Below are 14,380 nucleotides of genomic sequence, written 5' to 3'. Positions count from 1 at the left end.
ACGTTGAGCGAGCTGCTGGCATGTTCTCTCGAATGAAGTTCGATATCTTCCCTCAATTCGTCGTCAACGTCTTTTATGAAGTATGCTTAGTTATTGTTTCATCACCGAACGCACCTAGGTGCCTCGGCCACCGGAGTACCGAGCTAAAATTTATACAGTAAGCACGCATGATTTATGGGTTTTAAAGCCATGAGAAAGACAATATTTTATTATTATATCTGCACCATTTACAGTGAGCTCTTCCTCAATGAACTGAACCATTCTTCTCTTGGTGGTGATGTAAACACCTAAACCTTCTGTATAAATAAATTTGTTGATTTACGGTATTAAAACAATAACAAATTAAAAACCGCACGACCATGTCTGGTTCTTTTTTGGTGATCATAGTCACAGCGATAAAAAGATGCAAATTACATTATGGTATTACTCACCTGGTAGCGATTTAAGAAAAAATTCCGTATCGGAATTTTTTTATTATTTCCAATAACTGACTATAAAACGAAGGTTTTATGGTACTTAAAAATTAAGCCTTGTAAAAACAGTTAGAACAATCAAAGGAGCGAAAGAAGTTGCCGCAGGTAATAAAACGAGAAAATTACTGCCGTATAAGTGTAAATAGAGTGGCTAAGGGTAAACGTGGCCCTATCACTGTTCGACAGCCCCGGTGTGGATTTGTTGAATCCCTGAGGAAAAGGAAAAAAGGGGGAGATGACAGTTTTCAAGTACGCCATTCACAATGATGATTTTTGAAAAGATCAGGTAATTCGATTTAACGGAACGTCCAAATCAGCATGAACCGCAATGCTGATTATGGCCGGTTTTACTTCGACCAGGAGGAACGATATCGAAAATGGGAGAATTCTTCTAACTTCTTTCTTCTAACTTTATAATTTTTGAAATTTTTTAAATGTATTTTTGTTCTCAATTCAACATAGTACTTTTATTATTATTGTACTGTAAAAAAATAACACCTTAGATTTCGGACTAAAACTGCTCAGTTTACAGTCAAACCAATTAGAAAATACCTTAAGATTAAAATTAATTAAGGTTTTTAGTTGAGATGAAAAAAAGTTAATGGCACGAGAGGGATTCGAACCCACGACCTTCGGCTAGATACGCCGCTGCTCGTCTACCTGAGCTATCGTGACCTCGATCCACTCGGACACTAACTTCCCATCTCAACCCCACGTTTTGAATTTTCCCTCCTTTTTGCGAAATTAGTGAATTTAATGATTTAATACAATTAATTAAGATTTTTAGTCGAGATAAAAAAGTCAATGGCACGAGCGGGATTCGAACCCATGATCTCCGGCTAAATACGCCGCTGCTCTACCACTTGAGCTATCGTGACCTCGATCCACTCGAACACCAACTTCCCAGGAAAACTCATAAGGGTTGAGATGGGGAGTTGATGTCCGAGTGGATCGAGGTCACAATAGCTCAGGTGGTCGAGCAGCGGCGTATCTAGCGGTCGTGGGTTCGAAACCCTCTCGTGCCATTAACTTTTTTTCATCTCAACTAAAAACCTTAATTAATTGTCATGTATCAATTGGTCAAGCGGACCACGAAAGTAGTGACTTAAGATTAACCTTTTTTTTTTGAAAAGTGCAAAAACCATAATTTAACCACCACCATAAGATGATTTGTCCTCGACAAAAGAGAAACGCCTGTCTTTGTTATCTCCCATGGAACAAAGTGGGTAAAGTTGGACAGCAGTTTCAAGTTGAATGACGTTCCGTAGAGTAATATACCGGCTTGAGAACTTCAAATAACAGTCCAATCAGCACATTGAACTTAACACTCGCTTGTGAGTTTCTACCTTTGAAGAGCCTTAAAATTTAATCCTGTACTTTACTCTATCTTTTTTTTATTTCAGTGCTTACTCGGATGCCAAAAGAGAAAAAACGAATCCAAACAAAAGGTTTAAGATGCCAATCAGATTACAAAGGATTTTTATGTAGTCAAGGCTGTCGCTATTTTAAGTTTATCATCGGTTCGATCCACTCAACTTTCTGATAGTTCGATGAATTAGTAATGTTACAATGATATTAAAATGAATGTATACATATGTTTTAACATATTTTTATAAATCTTTACTAGATTTTCAATATTCTGTGATAAGTAGTAAAAGAATTTTTAGGGTATAGTATGAACACATTAAGAGAATTTGTTAAAGTCCAAATATAAATACATATATAATTATGGAGAGAGAGAGAGAGAGAGAGAGAGAGAGAGAGAGAGAGAGATAGAAAGAGAGAGAATATATTAAAAATATATCATAAAAATACTTGCAAGTAGTAAGGCATTTCTCTCATGATTAGTTTACTGCCTGAGGGGCTGTCTCTGAGAACTGTATAACAAAAAGGAAAAGCAGATCGTTTGGGGCTGACACAAATGAATAAATAATAATAGTACAAAGTAAAATAAAATGGAAATGAACCATAAAGTAAGTACTGTTAAAAATTAGTACGAGTAAAAAGAAAAAAGAAACAAAAGTCTTCACCTGAGGATATACCAATCTACATATTTACAAATGATATATACAATCCAAATTCAAAACTATACCTCAGAATTTTTTAATACAAAAACTTAAATGTTGAAGCAATAATATTATATAAATTAAATCCGCACATTTGGGCCCCATAACCTAGAAATAAATCGACGTGATATACAATTGAAAAGTTTAAATTTAGCAGCAAAAGGTATGTCATTGCGTAATATAATTTTTAAAAGCAGAAATTTAATTCATAAAACCTATATTATCATACATTGATAATGTTGTTGTTGTTATTTTATTCAGTAGGTTGTTGTTAAAATTGATGTTTCATCTCGAACCAGTCTATTCCATAGATGAAGACTACCAAAAACACACTTTCATAAAAAATAGTCTTTAGTTTTCTCAAAAAACAATTATCGATTTTGGGGTTCTGCTTCCTCACCTTCATCAGTTGATATGTCTTAAAATAAAAAAAAAATCAAATATTAAAAACAACATTATTACCATTGATTATTATTATTCGGAGTCGGATACTGGTGCGGCGTAGGTTTTAGAAAAACATTTTCTTTATGCCAACGTTTCGATCTTTATTGAGATCATCTTCAGGGCCTGGGATTTATAAACTATGTTTGAATTTTACAAATACATGTAGGATGTGGAAAAAATCATGAAGTTATACAATGCTAAATAATTATAGATAAAAAATGAATTTATACAATGCTAGAAAATTTTAGATTCAATCAAAGTATTCTCCTCAATACTTTGAATGAGTACAAATACTTTAATTGAATCTAAAATTTTCTAGCATTGTATAAATTCATTCTTTTTCTAAATCTATACTTTTGTAGCGTTGTATAAATTCATTTTTTTAATCTAAAATTTTCAAACATTGTATAAATTCATAATTTTTTTCCACATCCTACATGTATTTGTAAAATTGAAATATTGTTTATAAGCCAGACCGCATCTCACGATCTCCGATTAATCATTGTCTAAGGTTCACTAAACACCACACATTAATACTTCTATTATTTTCTTCTAACATTTCTTTTCTTCTTATTGTTGTTATTAATAATATTTCTTTTGTGTTTTAGAGAAACATTTTCTTTAACGTTTCGATCTTTATTGAGATCATCTTCAGGGCCTTGTGTCGTCTGCATTTCAACAAAAACCACCGCATCTCACGATCTCCGAATAATCAGTAACTAACAGTCACTAAACAACACACATTAATTATTATCATTTTTGTACATTAATACTCCTATTATTTTCTTCTAATAATTCTTATCTTCTTATTGTTGTTATTAATAATATTTCTTTTGTATTTATTTTCCGGGTTTCCCAACGTGTTTTTTTAAAGATAATTTTGATTAGATTTGGTTGTAACAATATTTGAAATCAATAATGTTGGTTATTTATTTGAACTAAACACACAATTATTTTTTATAAAATATATTTCAGTCGCTAATGCATTTCGGACCACGTCCCTGGCCCTCTTCAGAGTCGCTATATGAAACCTTTTTGTCTCTTTAATTTTTATCAAGCTCAAGAATTAAATATAATGGTAAATTATTCTATCAGATGTTACTCTTGTTAATATCTTATTAATGGTGTTAATAAAAGAAATTGCTCTATAATTTGATAGCTCACTTATTTCACTTTTTTTATAAATGTGGAAATGGAAAATAACTGATTTTTTAAAAACCTTCAAGCATATCCTTCATGCAAATATTTCATTAAATTAAATAATCATATCATTAAGCAAAACTTTTGGGACAAATTTTAAAAATTCATAAGAAATTCCGACCATTTAATAATAATAGATTTAAAAAAAGTCATTTGGTGAAGAATGTTAACTTGAACAAGGACTGTTTAAATAAATTAAATCTTTTCCAACAAATGATAGTTCGAATTAAATTAAAATGCGATATATCATAGAAAAAATAAATATTTTTGTCGAGGATAGTTTTGTTGTCAAAGAAGGGTTGAATAGGCTGGTGAACCTTACCTGACGACTTTTAACATCCGGCTCAACGTTGGCGAACTGAGAATGTTCTGTGAATCGACCGCATTGGTGGGTTGGTAAGTGACATCTACATGCTTTGAGAGTTTGAGGCCAGTTCTGATTACCGGGGCCACTCCCAGCACATTTTAGGCTTAAAGAAGACCGTCCCCTGAGTCAATACTTTTTTACCCTTATTCTGTTTATTAAAAGTTGTCTTTAAATAGCATGCAACATGTTGCAAACAGAGCGGGATAAAAAGTAGACTTTATAATTAAAAAACTGAAAGATAGCATGGAAGGTCTGCCCCCAAAGCTCAGAACAAAAGGATACGATTTCATTTACTTACAAATATTTTTATATTAAGCAGATTGGAGTAATTTATATCTCAACACTTTACTACTTTACTATAATATATAAACTTCCTTCACTAACGTTTTAATAATAAATGTACGCCGAGATCTTAAATTAACAGATAATTAAAATATTTGAAATATTCATTCGCTAGTTGCGCTAAACTGTTTAGCAAGTAGTTTAGCTGTTTGTTGACAGATTTTTTTTTTTGTATCAAAGATACATATTTTTTATTACAATCTGTAACCTTATTTGCATTAAATTATGAGCTGGATTTACAAGTGATGTATCATGTAATGTGATGGGGGTTAACAACCATTGTTGTTCTCCCAACTATTCGCGAGGACTAATCCTCGTTTAGTAGGTCTCCTCATCTCCTCTTTAGTCGGTTGATAGAGTGGTTTCTGTTGGATAAGGATTAAGGAGAGTTTATTGTGGAAAGTGGAGAATGTGGAGAAAAGAAATTTGAAAACTAACTTCAAAGAGGATAATCAAAATACGAGAAAATACGCTGGAGTAACGGTGCTAAAAACATATCATATAACATAATCAATAATATTAACAATACAATTATACTACACCGGAAAACCTATCAAATACGCATTAAATCTTATCATGGTGAAAAATTAATACCCTAAGAAACCTTTAGGTAAGGTATCGGTTGAGATAAAAAAGTCAGTGACACGAGCGGGATTCGAGCCGCCGATTTTGAAAAATGGTAAAAAAAAGGGGAAAATTCAAAAGGTGGGGTTGAGATGGGAAGTTAGTGTCCGAGTGGATCGAAGTCACGATAACTCAAGTGGTAGAACAGGAGTGCATTTAGCCGAAGATCGTGGGTTCGAATCCCGCTCGTGACGCTGGCGTTTTTATTTCAACCAACACTTTTCATAAAGATTAATTAATTAAAAAGAATTTATTTGGTCAATCGGACCACGAAACCTAATCGATCCCTAAGAAAGTTATAATGGAAAGAAAAGATCCATTAAGAAATCTTTGTGTGATTTTATGAACCCTGTGCTTAACAAATACATAGTTGTAAACATTTCTCGGAATAAAAAGTTTTATAATATTATTATTACATGTGATACTCTTGTGGGGTTGTGCTAAATCTAGAGGGAGGATAGATAACATTCGGTGAATTCTATCTGGACCGTTCAATCTCACAAACACTACGAAACAGATAAGATAAGAAATCTTGGGAGTAACCGTCAGATAAATGGAATAATCAGACTGTCAGGGTGCACTGATTTTCCAGATATTGTCATAGCTTCTAAGGCATTTTATAAATAGTAAAGAAAATATGTTTAAAACAATTTTCAAGTTCCATTTGTAAACAAGACGAGGTGATGCAATCGTAAAATTATTTTTATAAAATATATAAATGAAATAAACCTACATGTAGCAACTGAGACTATGTTCTGACGATTCTTAAAACATTTATGTAATATTATTTCCTTTATTATGTTTCATCTTAATTCTGTTTCTGTCATAGGCTTTATGAAATTTTAAGTTTTTTTTAACGCTGGTAACAACAGTTGATTACACAGGAAGGTTCCAGTATTCATAATAAACATATTATTCCTATGTTGCTAATTTTGCTTATTTACGAGAGTCCTAGTGACTAACATAACGGAATAATTAAATAAGAAATAATTATCTACTGTAGTTTTTTCAGATGTTTTTTCCATCGTAGATAAGCCTTTTAACAATTTTTTCACAATTAGCATTTTCAATGTTTTGCTACTTCCTACAATTTTTAATTGAGTATATTAATATACTGATGGCCAATAAAATGTATAATTATATCACAATAGATGAGAATAGTTATACTGTTAGATAGATAGTAAGTTGGGAGAGAGAGAGAGAAAAAAAAAGTGAGAGAGAGAGAGAGAGAGAGAGAGACAGAGACAGAGACAGAGAATGAGAAGAATAGAGGGTAGGTGAGAGAAAAACAGAGAGGGAGATTAAAAAAAAAACATTATACGTAAGAATGAGTAGAAAGATGAGAGAAAGTTAGAGAAAGAGAATAAGTGAGAGAGAGAGAGAGAGAGAGAGAATGAGGAAAAACAATGTGTGACAGGAAAGAGCGGGTACAGATTGAGAGAATGGGAAAATTGTGAAGTAGAAGAGAGAGAGAGAGAGAGAAGAGTAGAGAGTCGGTGGAAAAAAAACAGAGAGTGAGTTACCAAAAAAATAAAAAAATAAATAAAAAATAAGAAGCATGAAACATAAGAAAGGGTAGAAAGATGAGATGAAGGAAGAGAATGAATGAGAGGGAGGGAGAGAGAATATGAGATAATACAATGTGAGACAGGAAAGAGCTTGTACACATTGAGAGAAAGGGAAAGTTATGAATTAGAAGAGTGATAGATAGGTTGATAGATAGATAGATAGATAGAGAGAGAGAGAGAGAGAGAAAGAGAGAAAGAGAGAGAAAGAGAATACTCATTTCCTTTTCATATCACTTTCTTTTTCTATGATTTGCTTATATGTCTGAAAAAGAAATTTTTAAAACTATTCTTTATTGATCCATATATTGACAATTGAGGAAACAGACAGAAAGATAAAGAAAGAGGTAGTGGGTAGACAGGAGACAGACAGGCAGAGACAAAACAAAAATTCAAAAAAGTATAGTCTAGAATTCAAAAATATTACGTTTTATTTAACACGTACGTCAACCTTAGCTATTTGATTAACTGACTGCTACATTTGTATAAGTTTTAAAAGGATATTTAAAACGTGGTTTATTGTTTTATTAACGCTACTAAGAAATGTTAATTGTGATTTTTTTTAGAGGGTTAACAGGATGACGATAAAGTAGACTTACCTTGGTGTGATATTCTGCTTTTAGCTTCTGCGTTAATGAATGCGATAAGAAGAAAGCTGACAAGAGCTGCTCCGCTTAAAGTGGCCACGATTTGTAACGTCACCTCAGTGCCGACCATCCTACCTGCAAAAACAAGAATTTAGATTTTATTATTACATTTATATTATTTAATTATTCCGGCAAAACTTTGAATTAGTGGTCAATATAGTAATAACTCGCCCACTCGCTCGATAAAGTCAACGTTTTCAAAAACTATTTGTTTATGAAATAACCAATATTAATAATAATAAATATAAAGTAAAAATATTATTTTAGTAATAATAAATATATAGTTTCAACCGCTAAGGATCAACTGTGAGTCAGGTTAAATCTTGGTGCAATATATAAACAAATATAAAAAGTATTGTTAAATTTCTGAGTAATTTATGCAGTCATTCAGGAATTCATTTAGTCCTTAGTAGATAAGGATGTGTAAGGACTACGGTCTTATGGTAATGTGGTACGTTTTGACTGACAAGCTATATTTTATAAGGCTATATTTTACAGTAAATAATGGAAAATAGTATTGAAACTCCTTTTAGAAACTGATTACATTGCATGAATGTATAAAAAACATATGTTCATCCTAGTAAAGAACGCTTTACACTTCTGTACTAAAAGAGATTAAATTTTTAACTCTACCATGGGCATCACCATAGGTGATAGGCTTATCCCATGGCACTCAGGCATGCTTTATAAACTTAAACGCTTTTTACCCTCTCCGAAGTCAGATCGGCGTCACACAACATGTATATCATTTGTACTGTTGACCTACCTATAATTTTAATACCATTATCACCACTTACGGGCAATACTGCATTTATTTTCTCTAACTTAAATCCTATCCATGCTACCCCCAGCAACCAATAACACCTTGAGCTTATCGAAGGCCGGTGCAAAAAGTGGAGCACAAGACAATGAAAAATGTCCATGAAAATTACATATTGCTAGCTATGTTACAAAAATGTGCATTGAAAAACCAGTCTTGCTTTTTCTATGCTATTCAACAACAAAGATATATTCAGGGCACATGCTTAGAACTTTAGAATTAGACAGCAGACTGACGAATCTGCACAAATAACTTTGAGAGAGCACTAGAGTCAACATCTTAACAGAATACTACTTAACAGACAGCTACGAAGAATTAATATCGAAATCTATTTTATCCGTGACAACTCGACTAACCCTGTACAAGACTTTACTGCGACATACTTCATGGAACTGTGGAGCTCCGCCAAATCATCCAGCATCCAGAGTAGCTAATCCTTCCTATCAAAATTCTCAGTCAAATCGTAAAAGCTCCTCACACATTCCCATCCCGAGAACCCGCTAGACCTCCTTCCCCCTTATGCCCTCATACTGAGTGCCAGCACTGGCCTGTTTGTCATGGCATGAGTTAAAAAATTCTGCAATCCAATTTCCTAAAATTGGTTAAAATGTTATATAGGGTTTAATTGTATATTAAACATAAAAAATATAAATTTCTGAATACCGATAAAACGTTCTGGGCACGTTCAAGTTACCACACTGTGCTGTTCGAGAAAGTTTTTTTAACACATTACATTCTGTTCTCTTTTCATTTATGAATTCAGGTATATTAGAGTGCTGTGGTGGCCGAGAGGTTAGGGGCTTCCGACTCTGCCACGCTAGCGGTTCTGGGTTCGAATCTCTGCCTAGCCTCGAATTTTAATTAGAAAAAAACATGCAAATGGTATAGAAATGTGTTTTGACTCCTCGGTGCGACATTAAATTGGTTATAGGAAGTTAAACCCTCCAGTACGAAAGTAATTACTTCACTTTAATTAACTTATTATCTTTGCAAACGTTAACAGGCAGCAGTAAAAGTTGAGACATTGAAAAGTTTTTTTTCTTCTGCAAATTATTTCTTTGGACATAATTAACTGGTGTGTTTCTGTTCTGTAACACACATTCAATCACCCTACCCCAGAGGACTCGATATTCCTCGGGGTATTTGGGGGATAAGCTCGTTCATTCACGCCAATAAATAACGTTCACACATTCATTCACCCTACCCCAGAGGACTCGATATTCCTCGGGGTATTTGGGGGATAAGCTCGTTCATTCACGCCAATAAATAACGTTCACACATTCATTCACCCTACCCCAGAGGACTCGATATTCTGCGAGGTAATTGGGGGATCAGCACCTCCATTCACGGAAATAAATACATTCTTTCCAGTAAGTAACACATGCCATAGGCATGAAGATATAAAGATCTGTACAATTATAAATATTTATGGCCCTGAGGTAGCGATCTGTGCCTGCTGCCCTACCTTAGATGTTTTTTAGTTCAGAACTAGCACGCGATAATAAAACATCTATAAAACAATTAACATGATTAGTACAGGTTGCGTGAGTACCTCTGATATAAAAAAGGATGCTCCCCCCCTAGTGAAAAAGCTTATCTTAATACTCAGAACTTCGAAATACAAACCCATTTGTGTTTTGTATAATCCACTTGTGTTTTTAACGGGATAAGTTTTTTAAACCTATCCTTTATGAATTGTACTACTTTGTGCTTATTATTATTACTACATTCGTTAAAACCTAAAAGGAAAATGTATCGTTAAGTCAATAAACATTAAGTACTCCAATTGAAACAGTTCTTAGTTTCTGGTTTAATGGACATTGAAAGAAAACAATTAATATGCAAAAATGGTTCGCTTCAAAGAAGATAGAGGCAGAAGGGAAAAACATAACGGTATGATAGCGGTACTAAATTAAATAAATATTGTGATTATCCACAATATAAACAATAGTATTATTCTAAACCGGGAAAACTTAGGGAATTTGTTTAGGCCTACGCAAATAGAAAATTATACCCTTAAGGGCATTATTATTACAATAATAACTCTTGCTTTCTACAAGCAAGAAGACTCAATATTTAGTTTATTATATATTTATCATGTGCTAAATCATGCACCTGTAAATATTTCTCAGAATAAAACCTGGAATAACAAAACCTCTTAACACATTAGCGCATTTTATGTGAATACCCCTAATTTCAATGATAAAATCATTTAAACATTATTACGACAAAAATATCTACCTTCTGTTAAATCGAAGTTATCTTCAACGGAGGAAATAACGTTTTGGATTAAGCTGCATGTATGTCAGGAATTACAAAAAATCCCTATTATCGCCAGTCCCGGAGGCTAAATTGCCTTTTAGTTACTTATGGTTAACAAACGTAATATTATAAAACGCACTACCTCAAAAATTAGCATATGGTTTATATTTGGTTTACATCACACTGTCCCAAATCATGATGTAATTGTATTATTTGATTATACCAAACTGTTCGTATGCATTAATAAATTTTAGCCTGCAGATTCTTGATGATTCTTGTTCACTCACGGCCATGAGTGCCAAAGATATACTTGTACTTGTGTCATAGACTTTTACAAATTTGTATTTTAAACTGCTCAAAAATGATAAGGAATATTACAAATTTTGTGGTATTTACTTTCGCAAGCGTTTTTATTTTATTTTTATTGTAAATTGCATTAAAATTTATTCGAAATCCAGAAATGAGATCTCTGGTTGGAAGGATGTATTTCTCTGGAATTTCTTTGACTTAACGGACTGCGGTGAAGTTGTCTTCAATAATTTGGAGTCCTGTTCGTCCTCCAGTGTAAATCCCAGCCCAGACCATTACACGGCCTCCTCCAAACAGCACTGAAGGGAGCACGAACGTATCCCCTGTTCTCGGTGGACTCTTCGGCGACTCATCAGTAAACGTATTACCATTTCAATAGGTGATCTCTTCTACGCGCTCGCTGCACCATAATCTCGTGAGTTGCTGGTGCTGGTGCAGATCGTCTCAGCGGAGCAGAATATGTGACGCCAACTTCCCACAAACGATTACGAATCAAGGTCTTGCCAAAACATGTACTTCATTTAGGATCTGGTGGATACTATAGAGTTCCGTCTTGCAGCAATGACAATATTTCTGTCCTCCCTTAGCGTTGTAATGTGCTGAGATCCACTACCAGGCCTCCTATTGGCACTTCCAGTCCCTCGGAATCGAGCTACAGCCCTGGAGATCACGCTCTTAGGAACGCCAACTGCCTCTGCGATATCCACCTGCCGGTGACCTCGATGACTCATTCTCACAATAATATTACGAACTTCTGGTTTAATATGGTGTCTTTCCATGGTTAATGAGAATACAACTGGATTAAAATGGAGAAAAGACTAGAAAATGCGTTTCTTTACAAAATGAGTAATCTTCATTTTATTTACTTACTATTCTTAAGAGAATCCGTTTTTTTTTAAATAAAGATACATTTGTTTGTTTTTGGCTTGTATTTTCTATTTTGTTTTATCAAAGTAACAAGAATATATCGATAAATTTAATTAAAATTAATAGAATAAGAATAAATTACAAATATACCTATTCATTTTTGAGCAGTCTTACGTCTCTTGGAAACTTCTGATTTTTTTACGATAACAAAAGTTTTAGGCCAATCGCAAAGGCCCTAGGTTGCCAGATGTTATTAATAATCAACTCATCGATTATATTTGACAAGGAATTATCTTTAATATTTCTATTCATTCCTGAATTGGTTATTCTTCAATGTGAGACTGTGCCATTAATCAAAGGACCCGCAACACATGCAAGTGCACACTGACTCAATTCTCCCAATTGACAAATGGTACGACTAGGATTTAAAAGCGGCGTCTTTTCTGTAATTTATTTTCAAAGATAATCATCTATTTCTGGGATGATAAGTGACGGGGAATGAAAAGATAACAACACTGAATAACGTGGTTTCTTTGTAAAAATAAAGCCTTACAACGATCGTGGGGAAAGCCAAATGAACCGCTCTTAACACCTCTTAACTATAAATATATCGATAAGATATATTAATAACATATTTGTATAAGGAAAATGTTAAAAAAAATATTAATATTTTTCCGCTTTAGACAATCAGGACGGATATTTGTCCGATTACCTCGAGTGACCTATCACAATATGAAAACATTTGTCAATTTGCTTCTCGTAAATAAACAGACTTGAAAAACAATAAATATCAATATATAATTTCTACATATAATAATATGATAGGATAAGAATAAATTCATTTTTGAGCAGTTTATTTTCAGAACATGACCTTATATGTGGTGACCAATTGTACAGTTGAGAAGAAAAATCTGACAAATGGCTTTGAATACGGATCGCTTTATAAACCTGGCTTTTTGAACCTTCTGTATAACCCGTTACCCAAATCGGGATTGCCCTCCAACGTCGAAATAATCGCATTCGCGGATGATCTTAATGTAGCTTTCTGTGAACGGCTCAAGCTTACAATTGTTGAACAGCTAATATGCCAGGTGTAATTTTTACGAAATGAGATGCTCACTCAGAAAACCCTAAAACATGGAAATGTTTTAGTTCGTTAGGTAAAATTTGATCGAAAGCTGACATATGATCGAATTTGGTGCCCTAAAGATTCATCTGACCTACACAACCTCCCAACTTCTTATGATTGCCATTCTGTTGCAGAGTACCCACGACACGCAAGAATGGCACCATTACGCAGAAAACAAACACTTTGAGCCCTGAAGATGATCTGAATAAAGATCGAAACGTTGACATGATAAAGAAAATGTTTTTCTGAAACTTACGTCAGACCGCATCTCACGATTTCCAAATAATCATAGACTAACGGTCACTAATCACCACACACCTCCCGACTTCTATATTCCAATTGTCCATAATCTCGGCTAGTTCCAAAAACGTTATGAACCTTCTGGCTATTTTTTATACCACAGACTTTTTATAGAGCAGGGGAGGGTCGGCCTGATGGGTGACTGTAAAAGGACCTTCCGGCAAACCTTGATAAAGGAAACCATTATCCCGAGAGTCAGCTCCTAGAAGGTTTCCTTCATTACGACAGGAACAACAGATCATATCTCTACAGACATGGAATCATATCTTTCTCAACAAGCCCCTTCCTAACCTAACCTCAAGAACCACCTTATAATTACAGCCATTAAGACAGATTCGGGCCTAATCTGCACTGGTGTTCTGGCCGAAAACAACTGATCTATTCTCAAAGGACTCATTGATAACTTTGTAAAGTTTGTTTCAACCATCAGAACAGAAAATTAAACTTAGTTATACCAACTTCTCTTTCATAAGTAACTGTTTTGTTTTCAAATCTTTAAGATCATCACCTTGAAAGATTTTGTTAATTTTATTTGGTAAATATTGTAAAAATGCATTTTTATTCTGATTAACAACCCTACGTAATCTAAAAGAAACATATTTATTTAAAGAAATAAATCAAACCTGATTCTAATCTATTGATAGGTATATATCAATGTAACAGATGGAAGGGCATTAATTATGCATTGACTGTGTGAATTGATTGGTTTTAAAAAAGTCTCTCGATAGTTAATTGTAGTTTATTGTCTCAATGCACACCATCAATCAGCCCAAGAAAAAGACAATTCATCACTGTAAAAAAAGTTTTAAATAGCATTTAATTGTTATTACCATCACTTTAATCACATAGAATAAATTGTTTTTCTTCCTCTTGCTTCATTTTGTATATACGTAAAAAATATTTAATTATGATGGTTTGAAAGAAAATTTTCTGTACTAGAAGTATCGGCCACTTTTTCACTCAAG

The 14,380-nt window shown here is 33.6% G+C and overlaps 1 protein-coding gene and 1 long non-coding RNA gene across 4 annotated transcripts in view; one reads left to right on the top strand and one right to left on the bottom strand.

Moving 5' to 3' along the window:
• LOC106670026 overlaps positions 1 to 14,380 on the bottom strand; it is a 256,597-nt gene that overhangs the window by 144,213 nt on the left and 98,004 nt on the right. For 2 of the 3 annotated variants that reach the window (XM_014400005.2, XM_014400006.1), the window contains exons 1-2: positions 10,790 to 10,942; positions 7,681 to 7,803 (exon numbers count right to left, since the gene is read on the bottom strand). In XM_014400005.2, the coding sequence (XP_014255491.1) occupies positions 7,681 to 7,798 (118 nt within the window). In that variant the 5' untranslated portion in view covers positions 7,799 to 7,803; positions 10,790 to 10,942. Of the gene's footprint in view, positions 1 to 7,680; positions 7,804 to 10,789; positions 10,943 to 14,380 lie in introns of those variants that run through there. The other variant, XM_024227866.1, reaches the window with a different exon arrangement.
• On the top strand, positions 447 to 1,992 carry LOC106670030. Its single transcript, XR_001341017.2, has 3 exons — positions 447 to 759; positions 1,607 to 1,807; positions 1,877 to 1,992. It is a non-coding gene; the product is annotated as an uncharacterized LOC106670030 (long non-coding RNA).

This window comes from Cimex lectularius, unplaced genomic scaffold (genome assembly GCF_000648675.2).
Source record: "Cimex lectularius strain Harlan isolate CLEC.00 unplaced genomic scaffold, Clec_2.1 scaffold38, whole genome shotgun sequence".
NCBI classification, from domain to species: Eukaryota; Metazoa; Arthropoda; class Insecta; order Hemiptera; family Cimicidae; genus Cimex; species Cimex lectularius.
Note: the sequence above shows the minus strand (reverse complement) of the source record. Positions and strands in the feature narration are given on the sequence as shown.